Source organism: Python bivittatus, unplaced genomic scaffold, assembly GCF_059951505.1.
Source record: "Python bivittatus isolate LINGU-HERP-01145 unplaced genomic scaffold, Pbiv_v1 ctg000590_np1212, whole genome shotgun sequence".
In the NCBI taxonomy this organism is placed as follows: Eukaryota; Metazoa; Chordata; class Lepidosauria; order Squamata; family Pythonidae; genus Python; species Python bivittatus.
Window position 1 is genome coordinate 23,919,720 of NW_028277086.1, and position 14,462 is coordinate 23,934,181.

At 36.4% G+C, this 14,462-nt stretch overlaps 1 protein-coding gene across 4 annotated transcripts in view; it reads left to right on the forward strand.

Moving 5' to 3' along the window:
- The first annotated feature begins 260 nt into the window (after nucleotides 1–260).
- VIRMA (vir like m6A methyltransferase associated) overlaps nucleotides 261–14,462 on the forward strand; it is a 34,971-nt gene continuing 20,769 nt past the window's right edge. For 3 of the 4 annotated variants that reach the window (XM_007432805.3, XM_007432806.3, XM_007432807.3), the window contains exons 1-9: nucleotides 262–357; nucleotides 5,393–5,508; nucleotides 6,629–6,715; nucleotides 7,662–7,710; nucleotides 8,659–8,827; nucleotides 9,199–9,321; nucleotides 9,870–10,184; nucleotides 11,550–12,699; nucleotides 13,851–14,342. In XM_007432805.3, the coding sequence (XP_007432867.1) occupies nucleotides 295–357; nucleotides 5,393–5,508; nucleotides 6,629–6,715; nucleotides 7,662–7,710; nucleotides 8,659–8,827; nucleotides 9,199–9,321; nucleotides 9,870–10,184; nucleotides 11,550–12,699; nucleotides 13,851–14,342 (2,564 nt within the window). In that variant the 5' untranslated portion in view covers nucleotides 262–294. Of the gene's footprint in view, nucleotides 358–5,392; nucleotides 5,509–6,628; nucleotides 6,716–7,661; nucleotides 7,711–8,658; nucleotides 8,828–9,198; nucleotides 9,322–9,869; nucleotides 10,185–11,549; nucleotides 12,700–13,850; nucleotides 14,343–14,462 lie in introns of all 4 variants that reach the window. The other variant, XM_007432804.3, reaches the window with a different exon arrangement.

The following is a 14,462-nucleotide window of genomic DNA, read 5'->3' on the forward strand; positions in this document are numbered from 1 at the left end:
AAATAAAGGAAGACTTGTACGGCGGTCCTAACACCCCCACCGTCCCGTCCGTTCCCCTACTTCGCTCTCAAACTCCAGATGTTGTAGCAGAACCGTGTTAGTTTGTGGTGCCTAAAAATCAGGAGGAGTTCCCTCTTCCTGATTTTTAACCTCCAGGTATGTGCGTCTTTCTTGTTATATAAACAAAAGGCGGGGGAGGGAAGAAGCGAACGAAGCCTTTCAAGGCACGTGCGCGGCCCTTTTTTGCTCCGGAAGTGCTCGTAATCAAAGGTTCGGTGCTTCCGCCGACGCAAGATGGCGGCGGATACAACAACGGAGCTTCTGTTTTTGGACACTTTCAAACATCAGAGCACTGAGGTAACGGAGGCAGTGTGGGTCTCTCCCCCCCACCCCATTTTCCCCCAGCCTTCCAGAAGGGACGGAATAGGGCTGTGAGAGTCGATGTTCGTTTTCAGTCGGGAATTAATGAATCTTAATTGTAGGGCGGGGCGAAAGCTCCTACTGCATTCCCCACAAAGGAACTCAGCTTTATGTAACGGTAGCGATAGTATTTTTTGTTTGTTTTTTTTATAATAAGGCGATTTGGCTGAGGCATGCATAAGTGTGTGGCCGTGTGTGGATATGGAGGCGATATTTCAAATTTTTGCTGTTTTGGTACATTTCCCCCCCCTGTCTAACTATGCCTACCTATTCGCTGTCGTTTCACCCAGAATATATGCTTCCTGGTTGTAGTTCATAACAATATAACTCGCGTCCCTAGCTATCCCCTAGTAAAGTTTTGAAGGGGAGAAATATCTCTGTCTGAGTAATCCATCTAAATAACGACAGCAGTAGAATCAGCATTTTAAAATATGTAGCTCTCTAGATTAGCCTTCCTTGAGTCTCTCATATCTTATTTCATAAACATGAAATAAATCATGGGATTCACTGAAAAAGAGACAATAAGCAAGAATAAATTAAATATCTTTGAATGTAAATTTCTCAACATAAAATCATCAGATTTGTGTGCTGTTTGATTTCTGAGATATTGAATTGCAGGTGGTGTTTACTGTGTTATGTTATGTGAAGTTAGTGTGGATTACATACATGCATGTAGCTTCAGAGTTCTGATCTCTTGATGTGGGAACTTAATTTAATACACTATTTTCTTATGCTAGGACATAGGTAAAAGGAACCTTTTTTCCAATGCCAGGTGGTTAGATTATTCTGGGTACTGTAATTGAAGCATATTGGGGGAATGCCAGGTAATGTAGTTTTTAGTATGCTTTTTACCCATCAAGACATGTGTATCCCACAAATGTGGGACGTAGATTTTTTTTTTTGCTATGTTAATTCAGTATAAGCATGTAAAACTTCATAGATAGCTTATTTTGATCTCAGTTTTAAAAAGAATATATGAAATATATTGAAATAGGGAGAAAGCAGTTATGTCAAATTAAAAATATTATTTCTCATCTTTAAAGAAGAAAAGCCTGGTGTATGCTTTTTGTATTTTATGCTGTGCCTACAATTCTAGGACAATTACAACAGAATTACAAGACATTCTGTCAAACATCATCTGGATTCACCTTCTAAAATTAATTTGTTTTCTATGTATGGTGCTCTGTCAAATGTTCATCTGCATTCTTTGAATGCTTCGCACTTATGTCCACTTCTGGGCAGCACAAATAAAAAAAAAAGTCAAATTTCCTTTTGTCATTTGAGGAGTTGAGAGGAGGGCTGTAAAGACTGTGAGGGATCTGGAAAGCAAGCCATATAAAGGAATGGTTAAATGATCTGGGACCATTTAGCCTATAGAAGACATGGCTGAGGGAAGATATGACCTTGGTCTTCAGATATCAGAAAGACTGTCACATGAAGAGGACCTATTCTCTGTTGGTAGAACCAGAACCAGTGGGTTAGAACTACAAGGAAATACATTCAGGGTAGGCATAAGGAGACCTTCAAATAGAGGTTGGATTGTCATCTATCAGACATGCACTAGTGGATCCTGTACTGAGCAGCGGGTTCAGCTAGATAACCTCTAAGGTCTTCCAACTGAATGATTCTATCTGATGATTACTAGTTTATTATTAAAAATGTATTCTATCTTTCCAATTTATACTCTAACACCAGTAGAATGTTAATAATGTAATTGCATAAGAATTTATAGTTTAGTGAGTTACCATAGGCTATGTTTTTCTGGAAGATCACTCATTTGTGTAATTAAATAAACAAATAAATGTTTATGTCTATGTACCCTTTCATTGAAAGCTCTCTCTTTTTAAATAATGTTATTGAAATTTTTAATAAACATAGTAAAAACTAATACAAACTAAACTAGAAGAAAAAAAGTGCAGAAAGTGCAGAAAAAAAATAGAAGAGAAAAGAAAAAAACAACAAAGACAATAATAAAGAAGTGGCTTCAAACCATCACGTGAGCATAAGTTAATATACTAACTTTTCACCCCCTTTTAAAGTTACAAATAAAAAAACTCTTTTCCCCATAGCTTTTATCTATGCACAGTAGTTCAGCAAAAAGTCCATTAGGAGTTACCAGAAATATCAAACAAATAGTTTGTTCCTGGTCAAATAGTCCAACTTGATATTCCTTCTTTTTGTTCTGCACAGTCTTGACCTTTAAATCATTCCTATGGCATTGCAGGATTTGATCTTTCATCATTCTTTGGTATTTAAAAGAAATCTTCAAAGTTTTCACCAGCCTACTTTGTAAATCCCATAAAGAAGCATCATCCAGAATTTCTTGTCGCAGCTGTTCTATGTCCAAATCCTTTTTTTTTTATTTGTCTTTTGTACTGTATTCCCATTTTGGTAATCTCAGTTTTGTTATCTTCCATGCCTTCAAACTCTATAATGTTTGTGTCAGGTAAAGGTTTTTTAAGTTTTTCCAATCATCTTCTAAAAGTTTATCGATTGAAATCTGTATCCTTTCTGAAATATTAGTTATTAATATTTCAGCCCATGTAAAAAACACTTTATGATAAGAAAAAGTTATAGCTGGCTTAGCCATTCTGACTCTTTTCTTTAGTTCCCTCTAGTGTCCATTTGTAACCTTCATCAAGCCTCAGTTCCTAATATGGATTTAGTTCTGTTTCAGTCATTTCCCATGAGTATATTATTTATTTATATACTTGTTTTTCAAATCTTACAGCAAAAATAACCAATATTCCAAATCTCTCTGGCCTCCTAACCTGTTTAAAACTTTCTTAAATCAAAATACTTTTTTTTTTTTTTGCTTTTTGCTAATTGTATATTTTAAATTTTTAAGACTTTATTTAAAGTTTCTTAAATCCGAAGAAGAAGAAGGTAAAACTTATCAGGTGTCAAAATAAACTCATTGTTTTGAAGGTCACTAGTATCCATAAAGTGGTTAAATTGAACATTTCCAAAAGTGATTAGAAAGTGAGTTTGGCTGGCTTTGTGTCCTTATGAAAGGCTCCGCTGTTGCTGAGAGCAAAGATGTCGTCTCCCTCAACTCCTGGTGCTTAAACCCATGGGAGACAGCTATTTTATGGTCTCCTTGTGAGGAACTGCCATTTGGAGCACTTGTGGGCGGTCTCCCGATCTCTCCTTCTCTGGAGAATTTGGAAGGACCCGTCTACTTGCCAGCCTTTCTTTCTTCACAGCAGTCATCGTCTCTGCTTGTTCGCAGGGACTTCTTCAGTCAGCCATGACCCACATCGGAAGCCATTAAAAGCTTTTAGAGTGTGTAGAATTTTAAAAGCAGTCAGTGTTTAAAAATATAAAAATGGAAGGAAAAGTTGTGCTTCCTATAATATTTTCATTTTATTTTAAAAATTACTTACTGTATCTCTTTAATGTTAAAATAATTTGCTGAGAAATTATTGGAATTGAAATTCCCTGTTGAACATCAAATAAAACCAGCCAGATATTTAAATCCTGTAAAGAGATAATATTCACAAGTTAGGTTCAGTTTGGATTAACTGCAGTCCATGAATGAAATAAGCTCAGAAACAAGTCTGACTGTTCAAGTGGGCTTACTGCCTATTAAGTGTAAGCAAACTAAGAATATGGCAATACGAAAAGGCTTTGTATTCATCTTAAGATGATAGACTATTGTGTCTAATAATATTGTATTCTTTATTATTTAAATTTTGATTGATAATGTGCCATCAAGTGGTTTTTGACTCCTAGCGACCACGTGGATAGATCTTCTCCATGATGATCTATCCCTAACCTGTTCTTTCAAGTCTCCCAATGGTATACTCATTGCCACTGTAACTGAGTCCATCTTGCTGCTGATCGTCCTCTTCTCTTTCCTTCCACCTTTCCCAGCATTAGAGCCTTTTCCAGAGAGCTGGATCTTTACATAATGTGTCCAAAGTAGTATAATTTGAACCTGGTCATTTGTGCCTCAAGTGAGATCTCTGGGTTAATTTGTTCAGTGATCCATTGGTTTGTTTTCTTGGTTGTCCACAATATTCTTAGGAGTCTTCTCCAACTTAATTTAATTATTTAAATTAAATTAAATTAAATCAAATTAATTATTTAATTTAATTATTAGGTGATTTTAAATTGCTACAGGCTGACTACTGAGTAACACATTAAGTAAAATACTGTTAGATTGTGTCAATAATACGAATAATGCATTTTTCCATGTTTTGGCTAAGTATTAAAATCTCTGTATGTACTTCTGCTGCTACCTCTTCCTTTTCTTTGCTTGTCACTCTGAATATATGCTTTTCAGATCTTTATTTCTTGTCTGATTGGCCTCTTTGTTCAAACCAGCTCGTGGACCTGTCCCTTCACATCATCCAGCTTGTTAACATGACCTCAGTCTCTGGCCCTAATGAGTCCATTGGAGTTTGGCGGCTATAATGAATTTTAATTAATTAATAAAATAAAATGTTTCTCCTATTCACAACTTGTGTAGCATATTTGTTACATAACAACAACCATATGGTCATTAGTGTTGTGATTAGATCTTACCACAGTAATTAGAAAGTATTTGTGAGTATTTCAGTGTCATAAATTCATTCCATGCTTGAGGACATCTCTGTGTATAATAAAAGAAGTAAAAACTAATTGTGAGCCAAGTATCTAAGTCTGTTAAGTGTCCACATATGTAGTACATAGAATTCCAATGTTTATCAAAGAAAAGTGGGGAACTTTTGAGATGACAAAAGCCAAATTAAAATGAACTCTGCAGTGTCATTTTTTAATAGTCTTCTCTGCTGCAGATGGCATGGTACAACTGGACATGTCATGAAGAATGGGTAATTATAGTTGTTATACCGTTCATTGCCTTTTAGGTAATGTCTGGTTAATGTTTCATTTGTGTGAAATGCATATCTTGAGATTTTTGAGTGCTAGTGAAGCAAAACAAAGATATTTTTCAACCTTCATGAATTTTGTTCACTTTGTTTTCTAGCAAAGCACTAATGTAGACGTGGTTCGCTTTCCATGTGTAGTTTACATCAATGAAGTGCGTGTGATTCCTCCAGGAGTAAGAGCTCACTCTAACTTACCTGAAAGTAGAGCTTATGGGTAAGTGAAAAATGCTGTAAGAGTTTATCCAGGACTGTTTTGTACAACACGTTTTTTGCTTGCAGAGTGCTTTGTCATGTTCTATTATTCTTATGAGATAGGCTGTTAACTTCTGTAAAATGGGGTACTGAATCGGAGAGTGAAAGTACATGCCAAGTCCATAATAGAGAGAATTGAATTGAGACTTCCTGGGCCCATCCAACATTATATACTGAAATATACTGCTACTGTAACAAATTGAAGATATGAAAGAACTTGGAGAAGGATTTGTGTATTAATTGAGACAGCTATAGCCAGAAATCTGAATTTTTTGAACCCTGAGGAAGTAATGGCAGGATTTATGAAATGCTGATAAAAGAATAGTGCAGGCTGTGAGAAAATAATATTCTTTTGAGCTGGATTTGTTGGCCATAGTGTTGGCCATAATTCTGGCTAAAGTAAATTCTTGTTTGCCTGAGTCAGATATTACAAAGGATGACTCAAATAAGCTAGAAAAGGAGGAAGAAGTAGACTTTTGCTTCTTACATCCTTGGCCTACACTCCTTCCAAAAGCAACTTCCAATAGTTGGAAGAGAGGATCCTTTACAGTTGCATTCAGTGTAATGAAGTGTACTACAAAAATGACATTTTGAGACTTTAGGATTTTATGTGGACACATTTGTGCTCAAGACTAGCCAGCAAGCTAGCGAAGTACCTGGGGTTAAAGAACAGTATCACGCACATTGCCAAATGTCATAGAAATTGTCACACTGAAAGAAAAAAGACCACAACCAAAATTTTATACTATCATTTTATTGGATTTTATTGAATATTAGAAGCTTGAATTCAAAAATAAAAATATTAGTAATTTTATACGTATTATACATAAACAAATATGAACATACAATTGAAGTTCTGTTCATGTCATAAGAATATCTGAGAAAAGAATGGACCTTATCTTACAGAAAAAATGAAATAGTAGCTTAATAATGTAAATACTGAGTATTGTTTAAACAGTTGGGATAATCACTGCAGTTTATCTTCCTGCAGATTGATTAGCAGTCTTTCAAGGCTTGACTTTCTCATTAACCAGACTTTGGTTAAAAAATGATTTTTTTCCCCACTTTGGCTCTATTCCCAGTGAGACATCTCCCCATACATTTCAGTTAGACCTGTTTTTCAACAATGTCAGCAAGCCAAGCGCACCTGTATTTGACAGGCTGGGAAGGTAAGTACTAAGAACATTCCTTCATAAAACACTGAATATACTTTAGCCTCAAAGCTGTAAAATTATGGAGTATAAAAAATAAAATTGCTGGTTATTTCTCAAGAAGGGATTCTGCTAATGCATACTTACCATTTCCTGTAACCATTAGTTTCTGTGGCTTCTTCTCAGCTGTCAAACTGCCGAATTCTATCCAACTGTATTATTACATAACATTAAATTTACAAGCAATCCTGAGGATGAGCAGCCTACAAAAATAAAATGTGGGCACAAAGTTCCTCTAAGATATATACAGTGGTACCTCGGTTCACGAACTTAATTCGTTCTGTGACTCTGGTCGCGACCCAAATTGGTCGCGACCTGAATCAAATTTTCCCATAAGGTTCAATGTAAATACGGTTAATCCATTCTGACCCCTACGAATTTGGTCGCCAACCGATTTTGGTTGCGACCCGAATCAAATTTTCCCATAAGGTTCAATGTAATTACGGTTAATCCATTCTGAACCATATGTATTTTTTTTTTAAAACCACAAAAATATGACACAAAGTACAGTATGAAGAGAGAGAATGCTAACCTTGCTCGACGTGACTTCTGGCATGGAGGACAGGAAGGCGGGTGGGGAGGCGGTTATTGCTTGGAGGGAGAGTCCTCCTCCCTACAGGAAGCCACGACCACATGTCATGGCAGGGAAAATGGCCACGGATCCTGTTCGTCACCCGATCCAGCGTTCGCGAACGGAAGCAAAATTTTGCGAATGGTGCTGTTCGTGACCCGAATTGTTCGTGAACAGAAGCGTTCGTGACCTGAGGTACCGCTGTAATTGTCAACCTAATCCTAAATGCATAGGTTGGAAGAAGGTCCTATTGCAAGACTGGCTAGTGACAGAAGATGCTAGAGAAAAGTATGCATGTTTATTACCTAATACCTAATTTTCTTCTGTTAACAGCCTGGAGTATGATGAAAATTCTTCAATTATTTTCAGGCCCAATGCAAAGGTAATTGTTATGTAAATGTTAATGCTGTCCCTCTTGCTAATTAGTGTCATACTTTTTAACAACCTGTTCTGGGCAGAGGTAATCTTCAGATACTGGATTATTTGCAGTGTCTCCTGTCAAAGTCTTCTCAAACTTATCAGTTGGTTCAAAGGATCCTGAAGGGTTACTAAAGGGAAATGATTATAAACATCTCTCACTGCTAGTTTGTTTCCAGGTGTAATTCAAAGTTATCTGGCTATCAAGCCTTTGGAGTGTTATTATCAGAAGAACTATATTCTACCACATGAGCCTATCTGAAACTTAAAAATTTCATTGGAAGCCTTTCTAGGATATTGAATAGCTTAGGGATTGGTGCAGATTTTTTTTTCTGTTTAAACAATGTCTAAAATCTTATGAAGTGAGAACTCTAAAATATCAAATTTTGGCTTTTTTTTTTTTTGCCCCAGGTTATCGTCTGGGGATGTGGCAGGCATCAGAGATGTAACTGAAGGGTACTTTGGTGCAATTGGTTGTCATACTGAAAACTTTGGGAAAAGCTATGTGTAATGATGGTTTGTGATTTCCCTGTGCTGTATGGAGTTGTTAAACTTCATTATATTACAATCATTCAGGAGAGAGGCAGAGATATTTTCCCAAACCACATTCTTTGTCCATAGCATTATATGATACTTAGTTTAATAGAGAGAAGTTCCTGGCAAAAATGGGCTTCATGTGTTTAGAAGCATCATGGTTATGAGAGCTGAAAACGTTTGAAATAAAAAGCATATATTTTCAAAACTGCTGTAGAATTTTGGATATATAGGATTTTCAAAGCTCAAGTGGTTTAACAAGTAATACACATAGAACAGGACTATGCTTTTTTGTTGCATGTTGATATTGTTACTAAATTAAAAATCCAAATGTAATAAGTCACGTTTTACATTCTGTGTTTTATTTTAAATAAAACAGATAAACACTGATGGCTTAGTTTTAAGAGGCTGGTATAATTGCTTGACACTGGCAATATATGGCTCGGTTGATAGAGTAGTAAGCCACGATAGAGACTCTCCTCCTCCACCACCACCTCCTCCTCCACCTCCTCAGCAACAACCAGCTTTGAAAAGAACTCCAAAATTAGGTGAGCAATGCTATTCTAGTTTTAAATTCTCTTCAAAAAGGTTCACGTCAGAAAAGCAAAACTTTCATAGCAGTCAAGCATATATTGCTAAACATTTGTGTTCTTCAGTGCTACTTTCAGTAGAATTCATTCTGTAAGTCCATGAATGCAGGACATGTATCAGAATTTTGTTGAATAATTTTCTTCCTGATTTTAAAGCCTTTAAAGTTGGGTTAACCAGGGGCAGGTTTTTGTTTACTTATCAATTGTTATTTCATTTCTCCCATCCCACTGTTTCTACCACTTTGAAAACTGAAGGGAATTGCAAAAACAGTTTGGGCTTTTGTTTATTATGCAATGTGATTTTTCTTTGACTCAAACATCTTTTATAGCTGATGGAGAGAAGGAGGAGCAGTTCAATGGCAGCCCTCCACGGCCTCAACCTAGAGGACCAAGGACTCCTCCAGGCCCCCCTCCTCCTGATGATGATGATGATGAGCCAATGCCTGTATCAGGTAGCCAGAAGGAGATTCTGTTCCCATTTATGTAAACTCTGAGGGGAAAAGCTTTGGATCTTTCTAAAATAACTTCGCTAATAGGTTTTGATGTCTAAATTACAGCACCAAATATACAATGCACAAACAATATATTTGTTTTCTTGACAGAGTGTTTTATATATTGCATTGGGTTAAGACTTTTCCTTCTCACATACAGTACTTTATAGTTTACATGGTTCAATGTTTAATAAAAAATTGACATTCATTTTTAAAATAAAAAAATAAATTCTTCTCCACATCCCCACATCTGCATTATGGAAAATTAAATCTGGTAGTGCAGTAGCTGATTGGTCAATAGTTTTATTTCAGTATAACTTTAAATCAGATATCTTTATTAATTAACTTTCAGAGTTAATTTTTATAAATTAATTTTTCAGAGTCACAGGTCTGAGATGGGCAGCTATATAAATTGAATAAATAAATAAACTTTCATTATAGGTGACTTTTCAGTAGTGAAACCTCAAGCATTCGGTATGTTCTCTTGCTATTAATGACATTCTTTTCAGTTGCTGGAGAAAAAGATGATGATGTTGATCACAGAGAGGATTATTTCGAGCCCATTTCTCCTGATCGGACTTCCATTCATCAAGAAGGTCCATATTCTGATGAGGCAGAAGTGGAAGAAGAGCAGCCAGAAGAAATGGAGGATGATGAAGAAGGTGTGGATGTTGAGGAGGAAGAGGATGAGGAAGAGGATGATGATGGTCAAACAGTAGACAGCATTCAGGATGATGAAGAAGATGAAGATGATGATGAAGATGAGGATGATGATGATGATGAGGAAGAAGAAGAAGAAGGTGATGAAGAGGAAGAAGGTGAAGGTAGGCAAATAGAAAGCTACTAGGGGTTGATTCATGCATGCATATGTTATGCTGATCTTGCTTGATAAGAATTGACACTCAGATAAATATCTGGCCTGACCCTGTTGGAAGAACACTGTACTTGAGGCAATGTTGGGAGCGTGTGAAAATTCTGTTTTGATTAGCTTATGATGGCCAATGCATACAGTTGAATCCTCACTTGATGTTAACAGTGAATCATTGATTTACATGCAACCTGAGAATATGGAATTTAGGAAGCAATTTTGGCAACAAAAAAAATTTAAAGAGGAAGATTTAACCGTTAATATATTTTTTCATTCTTTTCCAGAAATTAATTTTTACAGGAGGGGCTGCAAATATTTGTAGATGAAAAGGGAGTAATTGGATATATAATTTTTCCAGCCAATAATATTGTGCGATAGTTCAGTCATTTATGTGAGTTACTGATGAGCCCCAAAGTATTGCTTCCCTTGAAAGCATATCTAATTTTTGCAAAGTTTAAATTGCAATATTTATTTGCTGTACTGATATCCTTCCTGTACTCCACCCAGTAGTAAGTGCTTTAGTTAATGTCATTCTATAAGGGCTAGTTAGCACTTGTTCTGACATTAATAATGAGATACGCTGTTCTCACAATAGCAGTATTTCTGCATTTTTTAATAATTATTTTCTTATGTGTTAAATTTTCTTCCCCTGTTCTGTTAAAAATACAACAGGAGTCAAATAGCTCTAAACACAAGCACCCCATCTGAACAAGGGCCAGGAAGCAATGGGGCTGTTCAGTATGCCTTAGTAACCCTTCAGTATGACTGCAATAAAGATTGTTTGCAATCTTGGTGAGGGCTGTTGGGATTGTAGGCCAGTAAATTCAAATAATTCTTTTGCAAAGGCTCTTGGAATTTGTCTCTGCATATTAATATGTATTTGAACATCTGTATTCTATTTTGAGTTAGTTGTGTCAGCTTTTATAAGTATGAGAAACCATTGCTAGCCAAAATACTTCTCTTTGTTTTCCCTTTGAACTCTTGAAGCCTGATCTTGGCCTTGTTTACTTGGTAGTAGTTTTTCTGTGGTGCTTGCACCTTTTTAGCTGTCCATGTAATTGAAACTTATAGAAATTTTTGGAATGAAAAACCCAAGAATCTTAATTGTGGGGAAAATATCATTAAATAGCATTTTATAGCCTTCTGTTCTTAATATGTGCTTTGGTTGATAACAGATTATTTATTGCTTGGTCTATCTATGTATATAAGGACCCAGGAAGATTGGGAGACAATATGTTATTTTATCTAATCGACAGTTAAAACAATGAGCCTTATAGATCGTGTATGTTTTTAACAAGGTTATTTTAAACATTCATTTCAGGAGATGATGGTTATGAGCAGATTTCAAGTGATGAAGATGGAATTGCTGATTTGGAGCGTGAGACATTTAAGTACCCAAGCTTTGACATTGAATATACTGCTGAAGATTTAGCCAGAGTGCCACCTGTAACCTATGATCCTTTTGATAGGGAGCTTGGGCCCCTTCTGTATTTCAGTTGCCCCTACAAGACCACTTTTGAGATGGAAGTTGCTAAGATGAGAGATCAAGATCTAGACAAGGAAAACTGTGGGGCAGTTGAGAGTTCTGTTAAATTGACTGAACTCCTTGAGTTATATCAGGAGGAGAGAGGTGCAAAGTGGGTCACGGCTTTGGAAGAGATACCCAGTTTAATAGTCAAAGGGCTGAGTTATTTGCAGTTAAAGGATGCAAGTCAAGATTACATAAGCCAGTTGGTTGACTGGACAATGCAGTCTTTAAATCTGCAAGTAGCCTTGAGACAACCGATTGCTTTGAATGTCCGTCAGCTGAAAGCTGGGACAAAACTTGTCTCCTCACTGGCAGAATGTGGAACTCGAGGAATAGAAGCACTCTTGCAAGCGGGAGTAATTGATTCTTTATTTGAGTTGCTCTTTGCGGATCACGTGTCCTCTTCCCTTAAACTCAATGCTTTCAAAGCTTTGGATAGTGTTGTTAGCATGACTGAAGGAATGGAGATTTTTTTGAGAAATGGTTTGGAGGCCAATGAAAAAAGTGGCTATCAGAGACTGTTGGAGCTTATTCTCCTGGATCAGACTGTAAGGGTAGTCACTGCAGGTTCTGCCATTTTACAGAAATGTCACTTCTATGAGATTCTGTCTGAGGTAAAAAAAATTGCTGACCAGCTAGCAGAAAATTCTCCACCTCTTCCAAATCATTCTGAGTCTGAGCAAGATCCAGATGCTGGACCTGAAAGAGGCAACCAGGAATATGAAAATGATGTAGATGCTCCAATGGATATGGACAATCTTTTGGAGTCCTCCACTATGAATGAAGGAGAAATTGAAAAACTCATTAACCTTTTAGATGAAATTTTGCATTTGATGGAGACAGCCCCACACACCACGGTCCAGCCACCTGTGAAATCTTTTCCAACAACAGCACGTATTACAGGGCCCCCAGAAAGGGATGATCCTTTTCCAGTCCTGTTCAGGTATGTATGTATGCATGTATTTTGATTTTGGTAGGTGGCTTTAATTATGCTTATTCTGGCCTTGTCTACTTGGTACCTTCCAGATATGTTCATCAAACTTCCATTATTCCTGCACAGCATATTCAAAAGCCATACTTGGGCAAACAAACAAACAAACAAATAAATTGGAGTTGAAGCCTGACCCAGTTTGGGAAAGTCTGCTTTATATGTTCCAGAAGATTACCAGTTTTCTTTTCCCAATTTTTAATGTGTGCTTATAATGCATGTCCATTGCTTAATAAGGATTGTTTATTTAACAGAGGAAATATTTTAATATATTTTTTACTCTCATTTCTATTTCTCTGTCATGTCATAACTCCTTTCCAAGTCAGCTCACTTTCCCCAGTTAAATTAATAATATAAACATGATAAGATCTGAGTTACTCAAATGTTTACTTAGAACTGAAGACTAGTAAGTAGCTATGGGTGAGTCACGAGTTCTCAAACTAGCACACTTTGTAGGACATTTGTAATAATAATACTGGTTAACTAGTGTGCTATTCTGAGTTCTTCAGAAGAGTAAGATATTTATGAGAAGATTCTGCCCTCTAAATCGTGCATAATCTACTCCCTGAAAATCCTTCAGTCTTTCCAATTTGTAATCCTTGAAAGTTGTAGTAATCTCCTTGTTACCATGATGGTGCTTTCTGCTTATGTTGACAAAATAGTAATAATTAGCCACTGCTTTATTAATTTCTCTAAGTTTGCAGGGACATTTGAGGTTATCTGATTTGCAAAATCGTTAATAAGTAGCTTTTAACAAATAGTTTTGGTAACTTGAATTGGAGGAAGATATAGCAATCAAAAGTTTAAATAATTTTTACTTTGCTTTTTTAATGGGAAAATATACAAACTGGTACAGATCTATTGAAATGTAAATCTCAGGCTTAGATGGATATCAGTTTTGCTTTTAATATTTGTGATATTAATTAATCCCACCTTGTATTTGTGGGATTTGCCTTCTATTCCAAACCACAATGGTGCCTTATAATACAAATGTAGAATTGTAACCTTCCCATGATATTGCAGGTAAACTAGCCATTGGGAAAAATTGAGTGGATAGATGTTATTTCCAAATAGAATGATTTATCCTTCTCTTTTCATTTCTCCAGGTATCTTCATAATCATAATTTTTTGGAGTCTGTCACTTTGCTGTTGTCAAATCCAGTAACAAATGTGCATCCTGGGGTACTTCAATCTGCCAGAGATATTCTGAGGTTTTTAGCACAGTCACAGAAAGGTCTCCTTTTTTTCCTCTCTGAGTATGAAGCCACAAATTTGCTGGTTCGAGCTTTTTGCCAATTTTCTGATCCTGATCAAGAAGAAGGTCTACAAACAGATGGGGCAGGCGATGAAGCATTTCCCTTATGGCTTCTTCATTCAACCCAGACACTGCAGTGCATTTCAGAACTATTCTGCCATTTCCAACGCTGCACAGCCACTGATGAAACTGACCATTCAGATCTCCTGGGAACACTTCATAATCTTTACTTGATCACTTTTAACCCTGTAGGAAGAGCTGCTGTTGCCCATGTCTTCAGCCTTGAGAAGAATCTCCAGAGCCTTATTACTTTAATGGAGTTCTATTCCAAAGAAGCATTAGGGTAACTATTATTATTAGATTTATATCCTTCTTTTATTTTGTGCAACTCAATATGTAGTGTACGTATTACTGCTTCTTCCTGTTTGCTCCACAACTGCAACCTTGTGAGGTAGGTTGGGCT